The 22200-nt window shown below is 39.9% G+C and overlaps 2 protein-coding genes and 1 pseudogene across 2 annotated transcripts; all 3 read right to left on the minus strand.

Annotated features, from left to right (window-relative positions):
• Positions 1 to 3066: 3066 nt before the first annotated feature.
• On the minus strand, positions 3067 to 4011 carry LOC110146656 (olfactory receptor 1L8-like). The gene has a single exon (XM_020907581.2). It carries the CDS (start codon positions 4009 to 4011, stop codon positions 3067 to 3069), a length of 945 nt encoding a protein of 314 aa, XP_020763240.2.
• A 6739-nt stretch (positions 4012 to 10750) lies between these two features.
• Positions 10751 to 11695, minus strand: LOC110146678 (olfactory receptor 1L8-like). The gene has a single exon (XM_020907616.2). It carries the CDS (start codon positions 11681 to 11683, stop codon positions 10751 to 10753), a length of 933 nt encoding a protein of 310 aa, XP_020763275.2. The 5' UTR covers positions 11684 to 11695.
• A 9348-nt stretch (positions 11696 to 21043) lies between these two features.
• On the minus strand, positions 21044 to 21981 carry LOC110146657 (olfactory receptor 1L8-like; annotated as a pseudogene).
• Between the last annotated feature and the right edge of the window lie 219 nt (positions 21982 to 22200).

Here is a 22200-nt window from a genome sequence, read left to right on the forward strand (position 1 = left end):
CCACCCCTCCCCCAACAAGCAGGGGGTGAGAGCTTTTACAGACTGAGTGGCAGGGGACTGGAGGGGTGGGAGGGGGTGGGGTGGGAGTGGGGTGGGGTGGGAGTGGGGGGTGCGGGAGTGGGGGTGAGCTACATATAGAAACAGCATAGTCATTTTCAAATTGGTCATCAATGGTCTGACCAGCATCATCTTGGTTGTCTTAGGTACAGTTAATCTTCAGTTTCAAGGTCCATATGTGCCCTTTTTTTCCCAGCCAGTTCTCAGAATTGTGGCTCCTCATGTTCTGGGTGCAGTCTGGTCATCAAGTAGTTAACTTCTCCCGGTGGTATTCTAGTATCCATAAGACAGCTCACAGGATGTGGCTCATAATATTATCTACAGCCCTCGAGAAAGAACTAAAGGTCCTTGACTTTAGTTCATGCTTAATGACCACATTATTATTTGGTCTCCTGTGACTGTTTTCTTTTGTTTCTGTGTTTCTTCTCTGATTAAACTTATTCTTTGATTAAATTTTTCCATAGACAAAAGGCAGGCAGAGGACATGGTGGTGGTGGGGGTGGGCACCTCCCAACAATAGCATCCTGCTCTGTTTCATGCATACCACATCTTGTTTAAAATCTATTCATCTACTGATGAGCACTGAGTTAGCTTTCATACCTTCTTTATTGTAAATAATGCCTCAGTGAACATCAGGGTGCATTTTTTTTTTTTTTTTGGATTAGTGTTTTTGTTTTATTCAGGTAAATACCCAGAAGTGAAATTGCTGGATCATGTAGCAGTTCCATTTTTAACTTTTTAAATTCCTTCCAGTATAGTTTTCCATTCACATTCAAATCTGGTGTAGTTAAAAGACCAAATTTGATTCCAATGTGTCAGGCAGAGGACAGTAATATGTCTCTCTCATAATCAAGTACTTGCTTTAACCAGGGTATTATTCTGGTTACAGAAACATAAAGTAGCAGTTACTACCTGACAGTCACAGTATGTCACAGAGGTTCAAAGGCAGGCATCCTCCTAACGTAATAGCAAATGTAATAATACGTGACTAAAGTGATAATCCCAAATTACTATAGTTTAGGCAGGTCTTTAAGGAACTCATTGACATCGTCTCTCTAAATTGTACGTAAATTGTATATAAAAGGTCTCAATGGACATGAATTTGAGCAAACTCCAGGAAATAGTGAAGAACAGAGAAGCCTGGCATGCTGCAGACCATGGGGTCTCAAAGAGTCAGACACAATTTGGCAACCTGAACAACAAAATAAAAGGTCTCAGAAAATTGTTTTAGTGCAGGTTTGGTCCAATTCTTCCTCTGATGGAAAAATGAATCCTGGAACATCTCTTGTATTGGCCATGACTCAGCACTACACATGAGATCAACAGTTAAGAACACTACACTCTTGCTTTGAGGTAGTTTTTAAGAAAGGAATATTGAATCCCTTTCCTGCCCATATTTTTCATTAGGTGATCTCTCTCAACTGCCTAAGTTCTTCCACCTTTTCAGATTATTACCTGTCCTAACCCAAACTGGGCTTCTCTGGATAATCAGCTCTGGTTCATCTCTACTGCCCTCTATAGTCATGCAGCAAGATGAGGCTACCAGAGTGCTTCTTTTGTCCATTTCTGCTGAAGAATTGATGCTTTCCAACTGTGGTGCTGGAGAAGACTCTTGAGAGTCCCTTGGATAGCAAGGAGATCAAACCAGTTAATCCTAAAGGAAATCAAACCTGAATATTCATTGGAAAGACTGATACTGATACTGAAGCTGAAGCTCCAACACTTGGCCAGCTGCTGTAAAGACCTGACTCACTGGAAAAAACTGATGTTGGGAAAGATGGAAGGCAGGAGGAGAATGGGGCAACAGAGGAAGAGAAGGTTGGGTGGCATCACCTACTCAATGGACATGGGTGTGAGCAAACACCAGGAGACAGTGAAGGACAGGGAAGCCTGACATGCTGCAGGTCATGGGGTGGCAGAGTTGAACATGAACAACAACAATTACCAAATAAGTCACTATCTGTCTGCTACTTGGGGTTTACACTGTTTTTATTATGATGGGTTGGAAAAGTTTTCTGCCTTGAAGATCAGACCTCTGGCTTTTTATGGATGCACACTAGTATTTGAAACACAAATATCTCCCATTCTCCTATCTATTACAGCCCTTACACATTAAAACAATAATGCAATTAATCATAATTGATTTATTTCCTATTAATAAGATTTTATGTTTTGGCCTATTTCTATATTAAAAACTGAGATTCACTCAAATAAAATCTCTATACTCAACATACAGTTATGGTAATATTTCTGTCAGTGAGATTCTAAAGACTTGAAGTTTCTAGAATAAGTATTAAATTATATGTTTTAAAGCATACTTTAGTGATAGATAGAGGGAGGAAAGATTTCAACATTCCCCTGGGGAATGGATAATTTCTTGGCTCTTATGCTTTCTGGTCATTAGCAATTTTTAGTTGTTTGGTTACAAAATGATGAAATTGAAAAGAAATAGAGTCATAACAATATAATGAGGGAGGAATAGAAAAACTAAGAGAAGAGAAAAAGTGAAAACTTAAGTTTTAAACACGAAAACATTTTTGAATGAGAAAAATGAGGAATTATAAAAATATTCAAAGTGAAAGTTAGCTAAAATGGGCTCTTTCTCCTCCTCCTTTCCTTCCATCACCCCTTTCAAATGTTTGCAAAGGCATCTAACAGCTACAAATTAAGTAATTATTTTTAGCCATATACTGAAATGTGAAGGATTTTTGAGGATAAGTCTTGAAAAGAGAAATTTGTTCAGGAAATATCTGTGGGAAAAAGATTGGTTTAGAGCATCTCATCTGGAAGATGCAATGTGATGAATCTTCATAGGAAAGAGGAGAAACAGTGAAGAACATCGTGATTTAAGCAGAAGCAAAGTCAAATAATGGGTCTTCATCAATGGATGTAATTGACCACAATTCCTATTCTCACATGGGTTAAAAATGCTAACCTCCAAGAGCTTGCTTGTTCACCAAGGGCCAGTAGAAACCAGATTCAAATGGGGAAGATTCCCTTGTGTGTACATCAAGGGGGTGCCACCTGGGGTTTCCTCCTGCCCAGCAGCTTCCTCAGACCCTGATTCAGGTCTTTGTTTCTTAGGCTGTAGATAAAAGGATTGAGCATGGAGGACAGAACTGTGTAGACAATTGTAGCCACATGGTCCCTGACGGTGTAGGTGGACACAGGCTGTAGATAGACATAGAAGATGCTTCCATAAAAGAGTGTTACCACAGTGAGGTGCGAGCCACATGTGGAGAAGGCTTTGCATTTCCCAGAAGTTGAGGGAATTTTGAGAACCGTGATGAGGATCCGTATGTAAGAAAAAGCAATGCATAGAAAAGGAGTCACCAAAAAGGCAGATGCTTCTGTCATTAACACAATTTCATTGACAAATGTGGGGGAGCAGGATAATTTCATCAGGGGGCTGAGGTCACAGAGAAAATGATGAATAATATTGGAGTCACAGAAGGTGAGCTGATTCAGTAGAAGTGTGTGTAGGAGTGAGTGGAAGTGAGGCAATGAGCAGGAGAAGGCCACCAGCAGGACACAGCAGCGGTGGCTCATGGTGGTGACATAGTGGAAGGGGTCACAGATGGCCACATAGCGGTCAAAGGCCATGACTACTAGAAGCCAACTGTCAGTGTTGCCCAGAGCATATATAAAATACATCTGGGTCAGACACCCAGCATAGGAGATGGTCTTATGTGACAGGAAGTTCACCAGCATCCTGGGGACAATGGTTGTTGTGAAGCAAATGTCAGTGAAAGACAGGACACTCAAGAAGAAATACATGGGGGTGTGCAGTTGGGGGTCAGAGCAGATGGCCAGGATGATGAGCAGGTTCCCTGTTATGGTGACCAGGTATATGATGAGGAAGAGGATGAAGAGTGGCTTCTGGTCCTCAGGCCGGGAGGAGAGTCCCAGGAGGATGAATTCAGAGACACTGCTGGTTTGGTTGAGTCTTTCCATTGACTTGGGTCTAAGTTATATGCAAACTGTTTTGTTATTTCACATGCTCCAGTTCCATTGTCCAAATCAGGAGAACCCAACAAGTCTTTATTTCCTCTTTTTGGTACCATTAGCAACTGTACTTTCCCAAAGCATCTGTCTGCAATGCAGGGGACCTGGGTTCAATTCCTGGGTTGGGACGAGTCCCTGGAGAAGGGAATGGCTACCCACTCCAGTATTCTTGCCTGATGAATTCCATGGACAGATGAGCCTGTTAGGCTACAGTCCCATGGTTCCACTAACACTTTCACTTTCACAGCAGGTGTGCAGAAAAAGCTTGTCATACTCATGGTCCATGATGTGGTCTTAGCTTCCCAAATCCATGGGCATCATAAGGACCTTATATTGCAAGCTGTAGGTACAGAAGGAGAGTTTTCCTGTAGAATCCATTAGAGTGGTCTTCTTTGATTCAAGTTGCTTAGTTCCTACGCTAGGGAAAACACTGTTTCCTTAATGGGAACATAGCAAAAAAATAATATTTGCTTTGTGTAGTATTTTGGGAGATAGATCATCGACAAACCGAATATATAATATTATACTAGGTAAAGAGAAGTTTTGTTAACAAAATAGGATATTATAAAGACAATGGAGATGGCTGGGGGGTGTGAATGGTGAAACACAGAAGTCACAGAACCATCATTCCTTCTAAAGCACATTCAGTTGTTATCCTATTGGATTTAACTTTGCATGTCTGGGAAACTGGTAAGGGTTTGCCGAAACAACCAACAGGGCAAGTCTAAGAAGAATGGTGGAGCTAGGTCAACGTTGTTTTATTTTCCTTGTTTGGGCACAGAATGGGAAGCTAATCCTCTTTATCTCATGGCATGGTATCATTTTGCAAGATTTTATGGAAGGAATAGTTGTTCATGCATCTAGTGATTTGAGTGTATCAGTAGTTAAAGCAAAAAGTAACAACCAGGGTTTACAAATACAAATACATATTCCCTATGAAACTGATGCTAAGCATTTGACTAAATCCCATGATAAGGAATTGTGAAGCATGCATTGTTTCAGGAAACTAAGGTTTGCAGAGGTGAAGCGGTTTGCTCATGGTTACTAAGGAGTTGAATAGCAATCAGGTATCGAACACCAAGCTTATGCTCTGAAGCTTTATGGTACCTCTCCTCTAGTTTTGGTATATTTACTGTCTATCACAGTCAGGCACAGACACTGTTTTCCTCATTTTGACAGTTTCCTATGTGAATTACCCTTCCATCTCCCTTAACTGACAATGTTTCTTCTTCCATGATCAGAATCCATCCTTGGAGTTGCAAAAGAGGTAGCCTATCTTTCTGTGAAGTAGTGATGGAGGAAGTTGAAATTTTGAATCTCCACGATAAACTGGCCAAAATCAGGTGGAAAAACTTGACTATGTGTGACCGCTGAGTGTCTAGTGATTGGAGTTGGGGTCCTGCAGGGGACAGTGCCCTGGACTGAAATTGAACTGTGGGAGTTTGATTTGTCCTCCATCACCTGTTCGCAAACACATTCTTGATGTTTAATGACTAGCAACTGAGATACTATGTCTGTAAAGCAGTGTATCACACACTGATCAATATTCAAAGGTGAAGTATTTATGGAAGGACTGACTGGGGAATGTGGAATACAAAAATTAGTGGATAGTTAAGTGAATTAATGGGATTGGGTGCTGCAGGTCACAGAGGTGGAGAACATATAGGTTGATGACTAGAAAAAAAGGAGGAAGGTTTTGGATCTGAGAATCAGGAAGAATAGTTCTAAAAACACAGGGTGAGTGGATCAGGCTGTAAATACAATGGGTTTTCTTTTCTTTCCCTTCTACTGGTGGGGTTTTACTTCCAGTAAAACAAATGGTATAAATGGGTTAGAGATCAAACCGGCTGAATTAAAGATCATAAGCCACATGGAAGTTCTGCTTGACTTATGCTGTCTCAATCTGTGAGATATTTGAAAGTATCTGGGAGAAAAAAAGTAAGGTACCAAACTGGGTTGGAGTAGCCAAGTGGGTGGCCAGCTTCTGAAGCTCACCTCTATGTCCAGATGCTTTTCTTTCTTCCTCAGCCTCTCCAGAAGCTGATGTGCACCATGTCCGTTCATCAAGTCGTGTCTGCTTCTCAGTCAAAGCTCAGCTTCCTCATGTGTCTCCCATGAAATTCAGGGCTGATTGATAAGGAGACAAGCAGGGATGGAGGAGGAGCTGATATACTACTCCAAAGGGGTAACATGTTTTCCTTCCCTGACCTCAACCCCCACCCTTCTTTCTTAACGCCTTGTCCCTAGCTAACTGCTGCTCTCCCAGCTCCAGATCTCAGAAGGCAGAGATGCTCTGACTCAAGTGGGAGGACTCTCTTGATTGTGGCAGCACAGCCAGCTTCTCACGAGTCTGAGGTCTGTTCTGTGGCCTCTCAGATGCTTTTTAGGCTAAGGATGTTGTGGTGTAATGACCTCTCCAGAGGGTTTGTCTCCAAGGGGACAGAGGACCCCTGAGGGTTCCTGTTTAGATGTTGGGACTGATCTTTGAGTTTCTTAACCTCTCTGTGACATCTCAAGGGCATGCTTCTGTTTTCCCAACTATGAGTTATGAGGGATGGACAGATATTTATGTAGGTGAATACTTCAATTTGGGGGGATTCGGATGTCGACCAACATGTATTCTAGATCTGGGGAAGACAAGTCAAAATGAGAAGGTTGCAATTTTTAGGATATTCAGTGAGGGGTAGTTCAATGGTGTGAGTATGCTTTTTAGTGTCTGGGGAGGCACATGGATTAGACATTTTTGTATGTGGGATTAGGCTAATGTAAGTTCATATATGTTTAAATCACAGGGTCAGGCAATCGTTATTGTCATATAGCAAAGGAATTTTGGATGAAGTAATGCATGTTTTTTCAGAGTTTACTCTCAGAGCTTTGGGGTTTAGCGATGAGGAAAAGAGATACTTATTAGAATGCTGATCTTGCCTCTTAGTAGTTGCTTTTGAGAAGTTACTTAGCCTCTATGAACCTCAGGTCCTTCCTCTGCTAAATGAAGATACAACTCTTCTTGGCACTGAAATCAGAGAGCAAATTTCCTTTTGGATTTTTTACAGAGAATACTTGTGTATTTGGTGAATATCATTCACAGCAAGGATATAGGGGAAAAAGTACATTCTGCTACTGCCCTCAGGATAAGCCAGTGCCTCATACAACACACGTGTATCTTTTTCCTTACTTGTGAGTTTAATTTAAAAATTTTGTCTACATATTAAGAGTAAATACTATAGAGGCAGAAAGTCCTGGGTTTGGGTCCTGCATCTTCTAATTACTATTCAGGTGGCTGTCTTTCTTTCTATTCATTTAATCTCTTGACAAATACTATCTATTTCCAGTTTATTGAGAAATAATGGACATAGAACATTGTTTAATATGTACAACACAGTGATTTGACAGATGTACTTATTGCAAAATGATGACCACAATAATGTTAGTTAACATATCCATAGTTTTGATTTCTGTAGTGACAACTATTAAAATCTACTGTCATAACAATTTTCAAATGTGCAGCAGTCTTGTTAAACCTAGTCACCTTGCTATATCTTTACTTGAACTATACAGATGATAGCAAATTGTTTCCCAAAGTGACTGTACCAATTTATATTGCTACTAACAGCATAATTTTATATTGCTTCATATTTTCTTAAACTTTTCATATTTATCCTCAGAATTCTAATTTTTGTTATCTGTTGGTTTGCAATGGCTTCCCATTGTGATTTAATTTGAATTTCTCTGATTATTAACATAACACATCATATTTTCATATGATTATTGGTCATTTAGATTTTATTCTCTTTTGTGAAATGTTTATTTAATTTTTTTCCTCGTCCCTCATCTCCCTCAGCCCCCAGCTTTGCCTGTTTTTCTTACTGATTTCTAGGGATCTTTATGTACTCTTAATCTGGATGTTTTAATTGGTTTTATGAATTTCAAATACCTTTTACTATTTTGTTATTTGTCTTTTTCTGCTATGATGTCTTTGATATTAACAGAGTCTAATTTGCAATTTTCTTTTATGATTAGTGCTTACTTTCTGTTTCTTATTAAAGAAATGTTTTCCTATCTTAAGGAGAAAAAGATATTCTCCTATATTACTTTCTAAAAATTTTTTGTTTTTGGTTTTCATATTTAAGTTTGTAATTCATCAGGAGTAAATTTTTGCATATGGTATGTGGTAAGAATCCAGTTTCATTTTTCCATGTGATTTGCCAGCTGTCTTAAGCTGCACTCAAGAAAAGATGTGCCTCATTCATGTCAAGTGTATACCCACAGTGGGCGGGGTGTCTGTGTTTCTGGGCTCTCTATTTTATAGCAGCTGTCGTGTTTGTCTAGTCTTTCACCAATATCCACATAGCCTTCACTACAATAGGTCTATAGTGGGTCTTGATATCTAGTAGACTAGTGATTCTCAAAGTATTTTTCTTAATCAGTATGTGGCATAACCTGAGGACTTGTTAGAAATGAAAATTCTTGGAATTCACTCAGACTGACTCAAGGGACATGGCCACAGCTCCGTGGCCATGCCCAGTCTTGCAGAAAAGTGTAAAGATCAGGATTTTCTCTTCCAAACCCAAAGTGTTGATAGCAAAAACCCTATGTTGTGTAGAAGTGCGATTGTTTCATGCATGGAGTGTTTCCTCCTTATCTAGTTCATCAAAATGAGAATCAGGACATTCAGTGGAGGGTCCCATTGGTGATCCGACCTCTTTTATACCAGCTCTTTCCTATCATGACATGATATTATTGCTACTTAAACAAAACTCAATGATGATGAAAAACAGGGCAATAGATTTTACACTGCTCTTAACAACTGGTGTTTATTTATACAAAAAAATATATGTCCCTGTCTAAAAGTTCTGATGTTAAAAATATGTGCAGACTTGAAAGTACACATTATTTCCTTCTAGTCTTTTGTATAGCGGTATATATATATATATATATATATATATATATATATATATATATATACGTGTGTGTGTGTGTGTGTGTGTGTGTGTGTGTAAGGGTGTATGTTTTCTTACTGGGTATATAATCTCAGCAGATACACAAAAATATACCCCCTCCCACACATATATGCTTTTCTTTTTCACCCTAACAGGTTTACTCATAGACATTTTGGTGTATATTCATAATGGCTTTTCAGGTCAGTCCTAGAAATATACCTCCTTACATATACCTATTACAGATTATTTCTCTCTATGGAAAAATTGAACCCTATTTATCTATTTCTCTATTGATGGGCATTTAGATTATTTTTAATTTTTCTAATTTTTTCTATTATGAAAAATGTTGCAATCAGTGAGTGTCTGTATACATGTAGATTATACACTTGATACATCATTACTGAAGGCATGAGTCCAGAAATACAAATAATGGGACATAGGGAGTGGTCGGGAATTTTCAGTCATGCAGCTTCCCACATAAAGACTAGGTTAGTCTTTTCAATGGGGGTGCTCCTTAAAATGCAAATTCACAGGCCCACATGAGACCTATTGAATAATAGCTCCAGGAAGAACATAGAAGAATAATAAATGATAAAATATTCAGATATAAAATAAAGTATAAAATCACCGAGTAATAATAGAGAATAAAGGAAGAAACAGAAGTGAACAGAATAAAGTCCTTGCCTAGATGACTCTACTTCCCAGAGCACTCAGTATGTCTCTGAATGGTTCTGGAAGTTCCTAGTTATATCTGCCTTTAATGTTCACATGTGGGTTTTAATACTCTCCTTAGAATCATTAATTCTAAGTACATAGAATTAATGTATGTATTTTCTCTGGGAAGAAGACAGATCTGGATGGTTATGATGGTGGCTATGGATAGGGGAATCTCTAGGGGGAACTAAAGCTGAGAGAGGAAACAAGACCAGTGCCTTGAGGCATATTTGAGGCACCAGATGACCAGTGTAGAGACTCAGAGGCAACTCAGCCTCATGCACACTGGCCTGATAATCAGGGCAGTTGTGTGCTGAACTACTAGGTCACCTAGCTAAGCGGGGCTAAGAGTTGGGCTTTTGTTCACTACAGAGCCCAGAACATTGTGCTGTCAAAAATATGGAAGAAGGAAGAGGCACAATCCCTGGATAGCTCTTGCACTAGACACAGTCCTTGTTTGGTGGAAGTTTCCATTTCTTTTTTTTTTTTTTTTTCACAGCCGGGTTCAGCCTCCATCATCACCCAAGTTTCCATTTCTTAAGAGTCTCAATCTTGTCACTCTCTCTCTGCTTCTTCTTTTCTGAATCACTGCAACAACTTTCAAAAAGCTAGTTTATTACAGAAATTACATCAAGAGCCAAATTTGATTAAGGGAATCAAAAGTTATTGAACAGATATATGTTAAGTTCTAGGAAATTTTGTGGGAAACAAAGGTTTCAACAGCATTTGGAGCAATGAAAAAGATGTGGTTTCCTGGAGCAGAGGAAGACAGGAAGAGAGATGCAGATATATGAAAACTGGAAGACAAGATTTTGGTAGACCTTGAGCCTATTACTGAATCATCATAAAGTCTCCATGGTTACTAGTTGTATGTGTAAAGAAGTGGACACAACCCAACATCCATGACACATGTGAGTCGTATCTGCTGACCTACAGGAGTTTATTACATGTATCGAGAACTAGCAGAAACAGGATCTAAGCCTCAGAGAAACCCATGAACATATCCCCAAAAGACTAGGATTTCCTCCTTCTGGCTAGGATTTCCTCCTGCCCATCAGCTTCCCTAGGCCCCTCTTCATGTCTTTGTTTCTCAGACTGTAAATGAAAGGGTTGAGCATGGAGGACAGGACCGTGTAGACAAGTGTAGCCACTCGGTCCCGAACAGTGTAGCTGGACAAAGGCTGTAAATAGACATAGAAGATGCTTCCATAAAACAGGATCACCACAGTGAAGTGGGAGCCACAGGTGGAGAAGGCTTTGTGTCTCCCTGCAGCCGAGGGGATCCTGAGAACTGCTACGAGGATTCGCACGTACGAGAAAACAATGCATAGGAAGGGGGTCACCCAAAACGCCAGTCCTTCCGTCTTTATTGTGAGATCGTTGACAAATATGGAGGAGCAGGACAATTTCAGCAGAGGGTTGATGTCACAGAGGAAGTGGTGGACAACATTGGAGTTGCAGAAAGTGAGCTGATTCAGCAGAAGTATGTGTAGGAGTGAGTGAAAGTGAGGCAATGAGCAGGAGATGGCCACCAGCAGGACACAGGTGCGGCGGCTCATGATGGTGACATAGTGGAAGGGATCACAGATGGCCACATAGCGGTCATAGGCCATGGCTGCCAGAAGACAATTATCAGTGTTGCCCAAAGCACAGAAAAAATACATCTGGGTCAGACACCCAGCATAGGAGATGGTCTTCTTCTCCAACAAGAAGTTCACCAGCATCCTGGGGACAATGGTTGTTGTATACCAAATGTCAATGAAAGACAGGACACTCAAGAAGACATACATGGGGATGTGCAGTTGGGGGTTGGAGTGGATGGCCAGGATGATGAGCACATTCCCTGTTATGGTGACCAGGTATATGATGAGGAAGAGGATAAAGAGTGGCTTCTGGTCCTCTGGCCGCGAGGAAAGTCCCAGGAGTATGAACTCAGAGACACTGCTGGTTTGGTTGAGTCTTTCCATTGCCTTGTGTCTAGTTATGTACAATAAGGTTTGTTATTTATCATGCTCCAATTCCATAACCCAAATTACAAGAACCCAGCAAGTCTTTGTTGTCCTCTATTTAGGCACTATTAGCAGTTGTGCTGGGAAAGCTTGCTACTCTCATAGTCCCTTGATGTGGTCCTTCCTTCCCAAATCCATGTCATCATAAGGGCCTTATGCTGAAATCTGAAGGAACAGAAGAAGAGTTTTCCTTTAGAAACCATCACAGCTGGACCCGTTGATTCAAGTTCTTTAGTTCCTAGTCAGTGAAATCTGTGTCCCTGCTGGGAATACAGCAATAGAACAAAAATTCTTGCCCTTGTGTAATTCATGTAGCTTGGGTGATAAGTCAGAAGATCACAAACAGTATATGTAGTATAATATCAGGTAGCGATACATATATGTAGCTGTACAGAATACTTCAAGGATGTATATTGTCACCCTGATTATTTAACTTATATTAAGATTACACCATGCAAAATGCCAGGGTGGATGAAGCATTAGCTGGAATCAAGACTGCTGGGAGAAATACCAATAACCTCAGATGCCAAGATGATGCAACCTTTATGGCAGAAGGTGAAGAGAAACTAAATGGCCTCTTGATGAAATTGAAACAAGAGAGTGAAAAATCTGACTTAAAACTCAACATTCAAAGAATTAAGATCATGGTATCCAGTCCCATCACTTTATGGAAAATAGATGGGGAAACAATGGAAACAGTGGAAGACTTAATTTTCTTGACTTCCAAAATCACTGTAGATGGTGATTGCAGCCATGAAATGAAAAGATGCTCGCTCCTTGGAAGAAAAGCTATGACCAATCTAGACAGCATATTAAAAAGCTGAGACATTACTTTACTAGGTCCATCTAGTCAAAGGTATCGTTTTTCCAGTAATCATATATGGATGTTAGAGTTGGACTATAAAGAAAGCTGAGCACCAAAGTATTGATGTTTTTGAACTGTGGTGTTGGAGAAGACTCTTGAGAGTCCCTTGGACTTCAAGAAGATCAAACCAGTCCATCCTAAAGGAAATCAGTTCTGAATTTGGAATGACTGATGCTGAAGATGAAACTCCAATACTTTGGCCACCTGATGTGAAGAACTGACTCATTGGAAAAGACTCTCTTGCTGGGAAAGACTGAAGGCAGGCAGAGAAGTGGACAACAGAGGATTAGATGGTTGGATACTGTTACCGACTGGATGGAGATGAGTTTGAGCAAGCTCTGGGTGTTGGAGATGGACAGGGAAGCCTGGCATGCTGCAGTCCATAGGGTTGTAAAGAGTTGGACATGACAGAGCAACTGAACTGAACTGAACTGAGTGATACATTTGTTAAAAATAGAGTATTATTAGTATAAGCAGATAGAGATCATTGGAGGTGGGGAGAATTTCAGATATTGAAGTCACAGGACCCACATTCTTTACAACGGCAAATTCAGTTGTTATAAAACTAGACTTTGCATGTCTTCGATAGAAATAAGCATTTGCCAAAATAATCAACAGTGAATATCTGAGAGGAATATTGAATCCAATTCAACAGTGTTTTTTCCTTGTTGTACACAGAATGAAAGGTTCTTAACCTTTGAAAGGTTAAGCCCCCCTTAACTCATGGCATGCTACTTACATCAGTCTGTGCAAGTCTCCCCTCTTTCGTAAATGATTCATCCCTTCATTAATCCCCTGTCCTAAACCACTTTTGTACAGAAGGGCATCCATTGTTAACTATACAATTCCTGTTTTAAAATTTCTTCTCTCATATATTTATTCAAAGAAACCTGAGAAACATGTAAATATGTGTCTTCCAGTCATACCCAGGTCATCAAGCCTTATGTGTGTGTGTGTGTGCTCAGTCGTTCACTCATGTTCAACTCATTGAGGTCCCAAGGACTATAGCCTGCCAGGCTCCTTTGCCCACGGAATTTCCCAGGCAAGAATACTGGGGTGAGGTGCCATTCCCTTCTCTGGGCGATCATCCCAGGGATTGAATGCTTGTCTCTTACAACTCCTACACTGGCAGGCAGATCCTTTACCACTAGCACAACCTGGGAAGGCCTTAAAGTCTTTTATTATATATTAATTTATTTATTGATATATTAATTTATTTAACATTGTTAAATTAATATATTCCTTCATTTACAATTAACTGCTCATATTTTTATTTGTTATTAAACATCTTTAAGCCACAAGTACTTCACGTGTAATATAGGACACAAATATTCACATTCTCATGAAGATTTGGAGAGATAATGCATGAAAACACTTAGAAGAGAGAAAAGCATATTGTCAGCATGCAGGAGAAGCTGTTGATCCTCATCAGTCCCTGTGTCACCTCCCTTTATCTTCTATTTCTTGATGTTCTCAAAATCAATTAATTTATGTACGTAACATATCACATCCCTCACTGCCAAATTGTCTGGCTAATTTCAGGATTTGGCAGGTTTTTATGGAAGGAATATTTGTTTATGCCTCAAGTAATTGGATGAATCATAATTAAAGCTAATAACAATAACCAATACTTATGAGTAAGTATTATGTACCAAGCTTATGCTAAACATGCCACTAAATCCCAAGGAATTATGAAGCATTTCAGGAGACTAAGGCTTACAGAGGTGAAGTGGTTTGCTGAAGTTCACTAAGGACGTGAGAAGCAGTCATGATTGGAACTCCAAGCTGGCTCACTCTGAGTTTATGCTCTCCGGTGTTAGGCTTCCCCTCCTCTAGTTATGGTATGTTAATCGTCTATCACCATCAACAAAGGCACTGGTTTTATTGTTCTAAAAATTTCCTACTAGAATTGCCCTTATACTCTCTGACACACTTCTCCATATTCAGAATTTACCTTTTTATTTGCTAGAGAGGTGGCCTATCTTTCTGTGTTGTAGAGATGGTGGAATTTGAAAATTTGTGTATCCATGATTAACAGGCCAAATCGGGTGGAAATATTGGCCATGTATGACTGTGGCATGCCTGGTGTGGGGAGCTGGTGTCGTGCAGTGACAGCGCCCTCTGCTGAAGACAAAAAGTGAGGGGTTTGATTTATCCTGCATCACCTGCTCACAAGCTGGTTCCTGATGTTTTATGAATAACAAGGGAGACACCATGTCTGTAAAGCAGTACATCACACGCAGATCAATATTCAAAAGTGAGTCATTTGTGAAAGGGCTGCCTGGGGAATGTGCGATACAAAAATTAGCGGAGATTTGGTGAATTAATGGAATTGATTCTCTAGCTCAGAGAAGTGAGGAACACCCAGGTTGATGACTAGAAGCAGTAGGAGGATTTCTGATGGGAGAATCAGGAAGAGCACTCTAAAAGCAGAGGGTGAGTGGATCAGGTGAAGATTGCAATCTTTTTTTCTCTCTCTCTTTTCTTTCTATTGCTGGGGTTTTGTTTCCATAAAAACAAATGGTATATATGGCCTAGAAGTCCAACAGGCTGGACTTAAAACCAAATTCCAAAAGGAAGTTTTACCACCATGGACCTATGACTTCTCAATCCATGAAATATTTGAAAGTATCAGGGAGAAAAGAGTAAGGTACCAAACTGGGTTGGAGTAGCCAAGTGAGTGGCTAACTTCTGAAGCTCACCTCCACATCGAGATGCTTTTCTTTCCTTCCCAGCCACTCCAGAAGATGATGTGCACCACATCTGTTAATCAAGTCGACTCTGCTTCTCAGCCAAAGTTCAGCTTTGGCATGTGTCTCCCATGTACTTCTGGACTGATTGCCAAGGAGAGAAGCAGGGATGGAAGAGGAGCTTCTAAACCAAAGTGATAACAGGTTTCCCTTCCCTGACCACAACCGCCACTTTCCTAACATCTGGTCCCTAGCTCACTGCTGCTTCTGCCAGCTCCAGATCTCAGAAGGCAGAGATGCTCTGACTCCAGTGGGAGGACTCCCCTGACTGAGGAAACCCAGCCAGCTTCTCACGAGTCTGGGGTCTGCTCTACTGGCCTCTGGGGTGCTTGTTAGCCTGAGGGAGTTGAGGTGTGATGACCTCTCTAGAGAGGTTGTCCTGGGATCTCTGTAGGCAGAGAAAGCAGAATGGAAATCACAGCCAGCACTGCTGACTCCGAGGGGAGAGGGGACCCTTGAGATTTCCTGTTTAGATGTTGGGACTAATCTCAGATCTTCTGAACCTCAGTGCACTATCTTATGGGCATGCCTCAGTTTTCCCAACTATGTTTTATATGGACAAATACTCATTGGGGTGAATATTTTTATTTTAGGACATTCAAATGTGTGTATTCTAGATCCTGGCAGGTCATAGGTTAACATATTGGAAGGTTAAAGCTTTCAGGGAATGCGGTGGTAGATCTATGTGCTCTCAGGGTCTGTGCTTCCCAGTATCTGGGTTGGCGTGTGGACTAGACATTTCTCCATGTGGTATGCAGTTAATGTTTATGTATGTTTAATGCCCAGAGCCATGCAAAGGATATTGTCATATGTAGCAAATGGGTGTTGGATCAAAATGCATGTGTTTTCAGAGTTTATTCTCAGAGCAGTGTTTGAAGTTTAGTGTCGAGGAAAAGAGATATTTATTAGAATACTGCCTTTTTCTGTTAGTAGTTATGTTTAAGAAGTTACTTAGCCTATAGAAGCCTAAAATTCTTCCTTTACTAAATGAGGATAACACCACTTCTTGGCATGAAAATAGGAGAGAAAATTTTATTTTGAATTTTATGTAGAAAACATGGTGTATTTTGGTGACCATCATCCATAGCAAAGTTACAGGAAACAAAGTACATTTGGCTACTGCCCTCAAAATAAACCACTGCCTCATGCAATACCCATGAGTCCTTTTCCTTAGTGGTGAGTTTATTTTTTAAAACTTGAGTCTACATATTAAGAGTAAATAATGTAGAGACAGAAAGTCTTGGCTTTGGGTCTTGTCTCCTCCACTTACTATTCATGTGTCTGTCTTTCTTTCTATTCATTTATCTTCTTGACAAGTATTATTTATTTTTTCCAGCTTTATTGACATATAATGGACACATAACACTGTTTATGGTGTCTAACACAGTGATTTGATAGATGTTTTTATTACAAAATGGTTATCACAGTAAAGATAGTTAACATACATAGTTATGATTTTTGTAGTGACAACTTTTAAAATCCATTGTCATAACAACTTCAGATATACAATACAGTCTTGTTAATTCAAGTCACCATGCTGTATCCTTACCTATACTACAAAGATGATAACAAATTGTTTCCCAAATTGACTGTACCAATTTATATTTCTACTTCCCTGGTGGATCAGATGGTAAAGAATCTGCCTGCAGTGCAGGAGACCAAAGTTCAATCCCTGGGTCAGGGAGATCCCCTGGAGAAGGCAATGGCTACCCACTCCAGTGTTCTTGCCTGGAAAATTCCATGGGCAAAGTAGACTGATGGGTTTCAGTCCATGGGGCCATGAAGAGTTGCACAGGACTGAGCGACTAACACACACACATATTCCTACTAGACCACAAATTTATATTACTAAATATTTTCTTAAACCCTTAATAGTTATCCTCAGAATTCTAATTTTTGTTATCTATTGGTGTGCAATGACTTCCCATTGTGATTCAATTTAAATTTCTCTTGATTATTAATGAAATGCAGCATCTTTTCATGATTATTGGTCATTTAGATTTCCTTCTCTTTTGTGAAATGTTTATTCAATTCTTTTTTCATGGATGCCCATTCCCCTCAACTCCTGGCTTTGCCTGCTTTTCTTACTGATTTCTTGGGGTATTTACGTACTCTTAATCTGAGTGTTTTGTTGGTTTTGTGAATTTCAAATATCATCTACCATTCTGTCATTTGTCTTTTTCTTCTATAACATCCTTTGATTTTAACACAATTTACTATTTTCTTTTATGGTTAGTGCTTGCTTTCTGTTTCTTATTGAATAAATATTTTTCTATCTTAAGGAGACAAAGATAGTCTCCTATATTGTTTTCTCAAATTATCTAGGGTGAAACAGATCACCAGCCCAGGCTGGATGCATGAGACTAGTGCTCGGGCCTGGTGCACTGGGAAAACCCAGAGGAATCGGGTGGAGAGGGAGGTGGGAGAGGGGATCGGGATGGGGAAAACATGTAAATCCATGGCTGATTCATGTCAATGTATGACAAAAACCACTACAATATTGTAAAGTAATTAGCCTCCAACTAATAAAAATAAGTGAAAAAAAAACCTAATAGCTTTTGGTTTTCATATGTAAGTTTGTAATTCATCAGGAGTTCAGTCTGGCACACAGTGTGTGGTAGAAATCCAGTTTTATTTTCCCATGTGAAGGTCCAACACTCTTGGCTCCATTCATGAAAAGATGCTCTTCAGTGCCTCCTTCATAAGTCAAGTGTATACCAACGTGTAGGTGTATTTCTGGGTTCTCGATCATATGCTCGCTGTCTTGTTGTCTAGCACTTCACCAGTATCCACAGAGCCTTAATGACCATAGGTATATAGTGAGCCTTGATGTCTGGCAGACTAGTGATTCTCACAGTATTGTTTCTAAGTATGTCACATCACTTGAGGACTTGTTAGAAATGAAAATTCTTGGACCTCACTCAAACTGACTCAAGGGACGTAGTCATAGGTCCATGGTCATGCTTAGTCTTGAGGAAAAGTGTTAAGATCAAGATTTTCTCTTCCAAAGTCAAAGTGTTGATGTTGATAACTCTGCGTTGTGTAGAGTTGCGATTGCTTCATGCACCGAGTGTTTCCTCTTTCTCTAGTTCCTTCCAGTATGAGAATCAGGACACTGAGTGGAGGGTCCCTTTGCTGATCTGACCTTCTTTCTATCTCCTCTTTCCTCTGCTGACATGACATTCTTGCTGTTTAAATTAAATACTGCAATAAATACTACAAAGACACAGTCATCAAGACAGTATGGTCCTGGCACAAAGACAGAAATATAGATCAATGGAACAAAATAGGAAGCCCAGAAATAAACCCATACACCTATGGACACCTTACCTTTGACAAAGGAAGCAAGAATATTAAATGGAGAAAAGACAATCTCTTTAACAAGTGGTGCTGGGAAAACTGGTCAACCACTTGTAAAAGAATGAAACTAGAACACTTTCTAACACCATACAGAAAAATAAACTCAAAATTGATTAAACAAAATAAAAATGCTGAAGATGAACAAAAAAGCAGCAGATTTTGTTACAATTGTCTTAGTGATTAATGCTTTAATTAGACAAAAAATACATCTCCCCTCAATAAATTCCAACAATACAAATATGCACAAAGTAAAAAGCAAACATTATTTCCTTCTTTCTTAGTCCATTGTTCTTTCCTAGATTTAAATATTTTATTTAAAAATTTAATACAGGTTATTAATTTACATTTTATCCACAAACAGGGAAACACTATATTTAAACATTAAGTCCAACAACATACCTCATACACAATTTTATGGTGTTGAGTTAACTATTTTTAATGGGATGACTTTTTCCTTAATATATTAATAACATATATTGATAATCTCACCAGTAACATTTATATATACTCAAGTGTATATTCACATTCACATATATTTATCTTAGCAAGCGTTCTCTTAAACATTTTGCTTTGTATTCATAAGAGCTTTTCAGGTCAGTGATAGATATACATCTCATTATTTGTAATTATTACATATTCTTTCTATGGAAGAAAGTCACCATTATTTATCTAATTCCCTATTGATGGACATATGGTTGTTTCTAATTTTTCTAATTTTTTACTTTCATAAACAATGCTGGAAGCAGTGAGTGTCTCTTTACATGTAGCTTTATACAGTTCATGGAGTATTAATAGAGGCATGGGTTTAAGAAATTCAAACAATGGGACATAAGGAGTGATCAGAAATTTTCAGTCATGAAGCTTCTCACATAAAGACCAGTTTAGGGTTTTCCTTGGTGGTTCCCGTGGTTAAGAATCCATCTGCCAAGGCAGGGGACACGGGTTTGATTCCTGGTCTGAGAAGATTCCACATGCTGCGGAGCAACAGAGACCGTGCTCTACGATTACTGAACCCACGTGCTCTAGAGCCTGTGTTCTGCAACAAGAGAAGCCACTGCAATGAGAAGCCTGTGTGCAGAGGAAGAGTAGTCCTATTCACAGCAGCTGGAGAAAGCCCATGCAGCTATGAAGACCCAGCACAACCAAAAATAAACAAATAAAATAAATACATCTAAAAAAAAGTCCTGGTTAGTTTTTTCTAGGAATTGCTTATTAAAGTGAAGATTCACAAACCCCACATGTGACCTACTGAATAGTAACCCTGGGAAGAATGTAGGAGAATAGTATTAATAAATGATAAAATACTCTTATGAAATAAAGCCTAACATCACAGAGTAAATAATGGAGAATAAAGGATGAAACAAAAATGAAGAGAATAAAGTCCTTGCCTAGATGACTCTCTACTTCCCAGATCAGCCTAATATATCTCTGCATGGTACTGAGAGCTCTGAGTTATATCTGCCTTCAGTGTTCACATATGAGTTGTAAATCTCAGCTCAAAGCTACTGAGAATAATTCTAAGTACATGTAATTCTTTCCCTGGGAAGAAGACAGATGTGGATGGTTATGATGGTGGAAATAGGGGAATCTCTAAGGGGAACTGAAGCTAAGAGAGGGCACAAGATCAGTGCCTTGAGGCAAAGATACCAGATGATTAGAGACCCAGAGGCAACTCAGCCTCATGCACACTGGCCTGATTATCAGGGCAGTTGTGTGCTGAACTAATAGGTCACTTGACTAAGCAGGGCTAAGAGTTGAACTTTTGTTCACTACAGAGCCCAGAACACTTTGCAGTCAAAAATATGGAAGAAGGAAGAAGCACAATCCCTTGTATAACTGTTGGACCAGACACATTCCTCACTTGATGGAAGTTTAAGTTTTATAAGAATCTCAATCTTGTCACTCTCTGTCTAACTGCTTCTCTTTACTAAATCACTTCAATGATTTTCAAAAAATTAGTTCAACACAGAAATTTACCTAAAAGCAGAAGGATATTAAGGGAATCAAAAGTCATTGAACAGATGTAAATCAGTCACAGGAAATTTGGGGTAAAGAGAAAGGTTTCAACAGCACTTAAGCAAATAAAGATGTGGTTTACTGAAGAAGAGGAAGGTAGGAAGACAGATGCAGATATATGAAAACTGGAAGTCAAGATTCTGAAAGACCTGGATCCTATTACTGAATCATCATAAAGTCTCCATGGTTGATAGTTGTATGTGTAAACAAGTGGACACATTTCAACATCTATGCCACATGTGAGTCATACTTGATGACTTATAAGAGTTTGTTATGTATATCAGAAACCAGCAGCAAAACCCATGAACATGTCCAGGAAGCTTCTGGCTAGGATTTCCTCCTGCCAATCAGCTTCCCCAGGCCCCTCTTCATGTCTTTGTTTCTCAAACTATAGATGAAAGGGTTGAGCATGGAGGACAGGACCATGTAGACTATTGTAGCCACTCAGTCCCGAACAGTGTAGCTGGACAAGGGCTGTAAATAGACATAGAAGATGCTTCCATAAAACAGGATCACCACAGTGAAGTGGGAGCCACAGGTGGAGAAGGCTTTGTGTTTCCCAGCAGCTGAGGGGATCCTGAGAACTGCAAGAAGGATTCACACATAAGAGAAAACATGCATAGGAAGGGGGTCACCAAAACAACTAGTCCTTCTGTCTTTATTGTGAGATCATTGACAAATATGGAGGAGCAGGACAATTTCAGCAGAGGGTTGATGTCACAGAGGAAGTGGTGGATAACAGTGGAGTCACAGAAGATGAGCTGATTCAGCAAAAGTATGTGTAGAAGGGAGTGGAGGTGAGGCAATGAGCAGGAGAAGGCCACTAGCAGGACACAGCGGCAGCGACTCATGATGGTGACATAGTGGAAGGGGTCACAGATGGCCACATAGCGGTCAAAGGCCATGCCTGCCAGAAGGCAGCTGTCAATGTTACCACAGGCATATGTAAAATACATCTGGGTCAGACATCCAGCATAGGAGATGGTCTTCTTCTCTGACAGGAAGTCAACTAGCATCTTGGGGACAATGGTTGTTGTGAAGCAAATGTCAGTGAAAGACAGGACACTCAAGAAGAAATACATGGGGGTATGCAGATGGGGGTCAGAGTGGATGGCCAGAATGGTGAGCAGGTTCCCTGTTATGGTGACCAGGTATATGATGAAGAAGAGGATGAAGAGTGGCTTCTGGTCCTCAGGCCAGGAGGAGAGTCCCAGGAGGATGAACTCAGAGACACTGCTGGTTTGGTTGAGTCTTTCCATGATCATGGAGCCAACTAAAGTAGAGAAGATTGCTACAGTGTAACACACATCTCCATGACTAAAACCACAAACAAGCCAACAAGTCTGTGCTTCTTCCTACCTTCACTTTCTACCTATAGGTTTGTGACTAGCTGCCACATAGGCAACTTGTCACCTTTGTGGTCCTTGAACTTGCCCTTCCTTCTCAACTCTAAGACTTCTCATGCTTCTTGTGTTGATAGCAAG

This window comes from Odocoileus virginianus, chromosome 2 (assembly GCF_023699985.2).
Source record: "Odocoileus virginianus isolate 20LAN1187 ecotype Illinois chromosome 2, Ovbor_1.2, whole genome shotgun sequence".
Classification (NCBI taxonomy): domain Eukaryota; kingdom Metazoa; phylum Chordata; class Mammalia; order Artiodactyla; family Cervidae; genus Odocoileus; species Odocoileus virginianus.

Coding starts and splice junctions, on each gene's coding strand:
- LOC110146678 (XM_020907616.2), bottom strand. CDS start 11,683: ATGGAAAGACTCAACCAAACCAGCAGTGTCTCTGAGTTCATACTCCTG.
- LOC110146656 (XM_020907581.2), bottom strand. CDS start 4,011: ATGGAAAGACTCAACCAAACCAGCAGTGTCTCTGAATTCATCCTCCTG.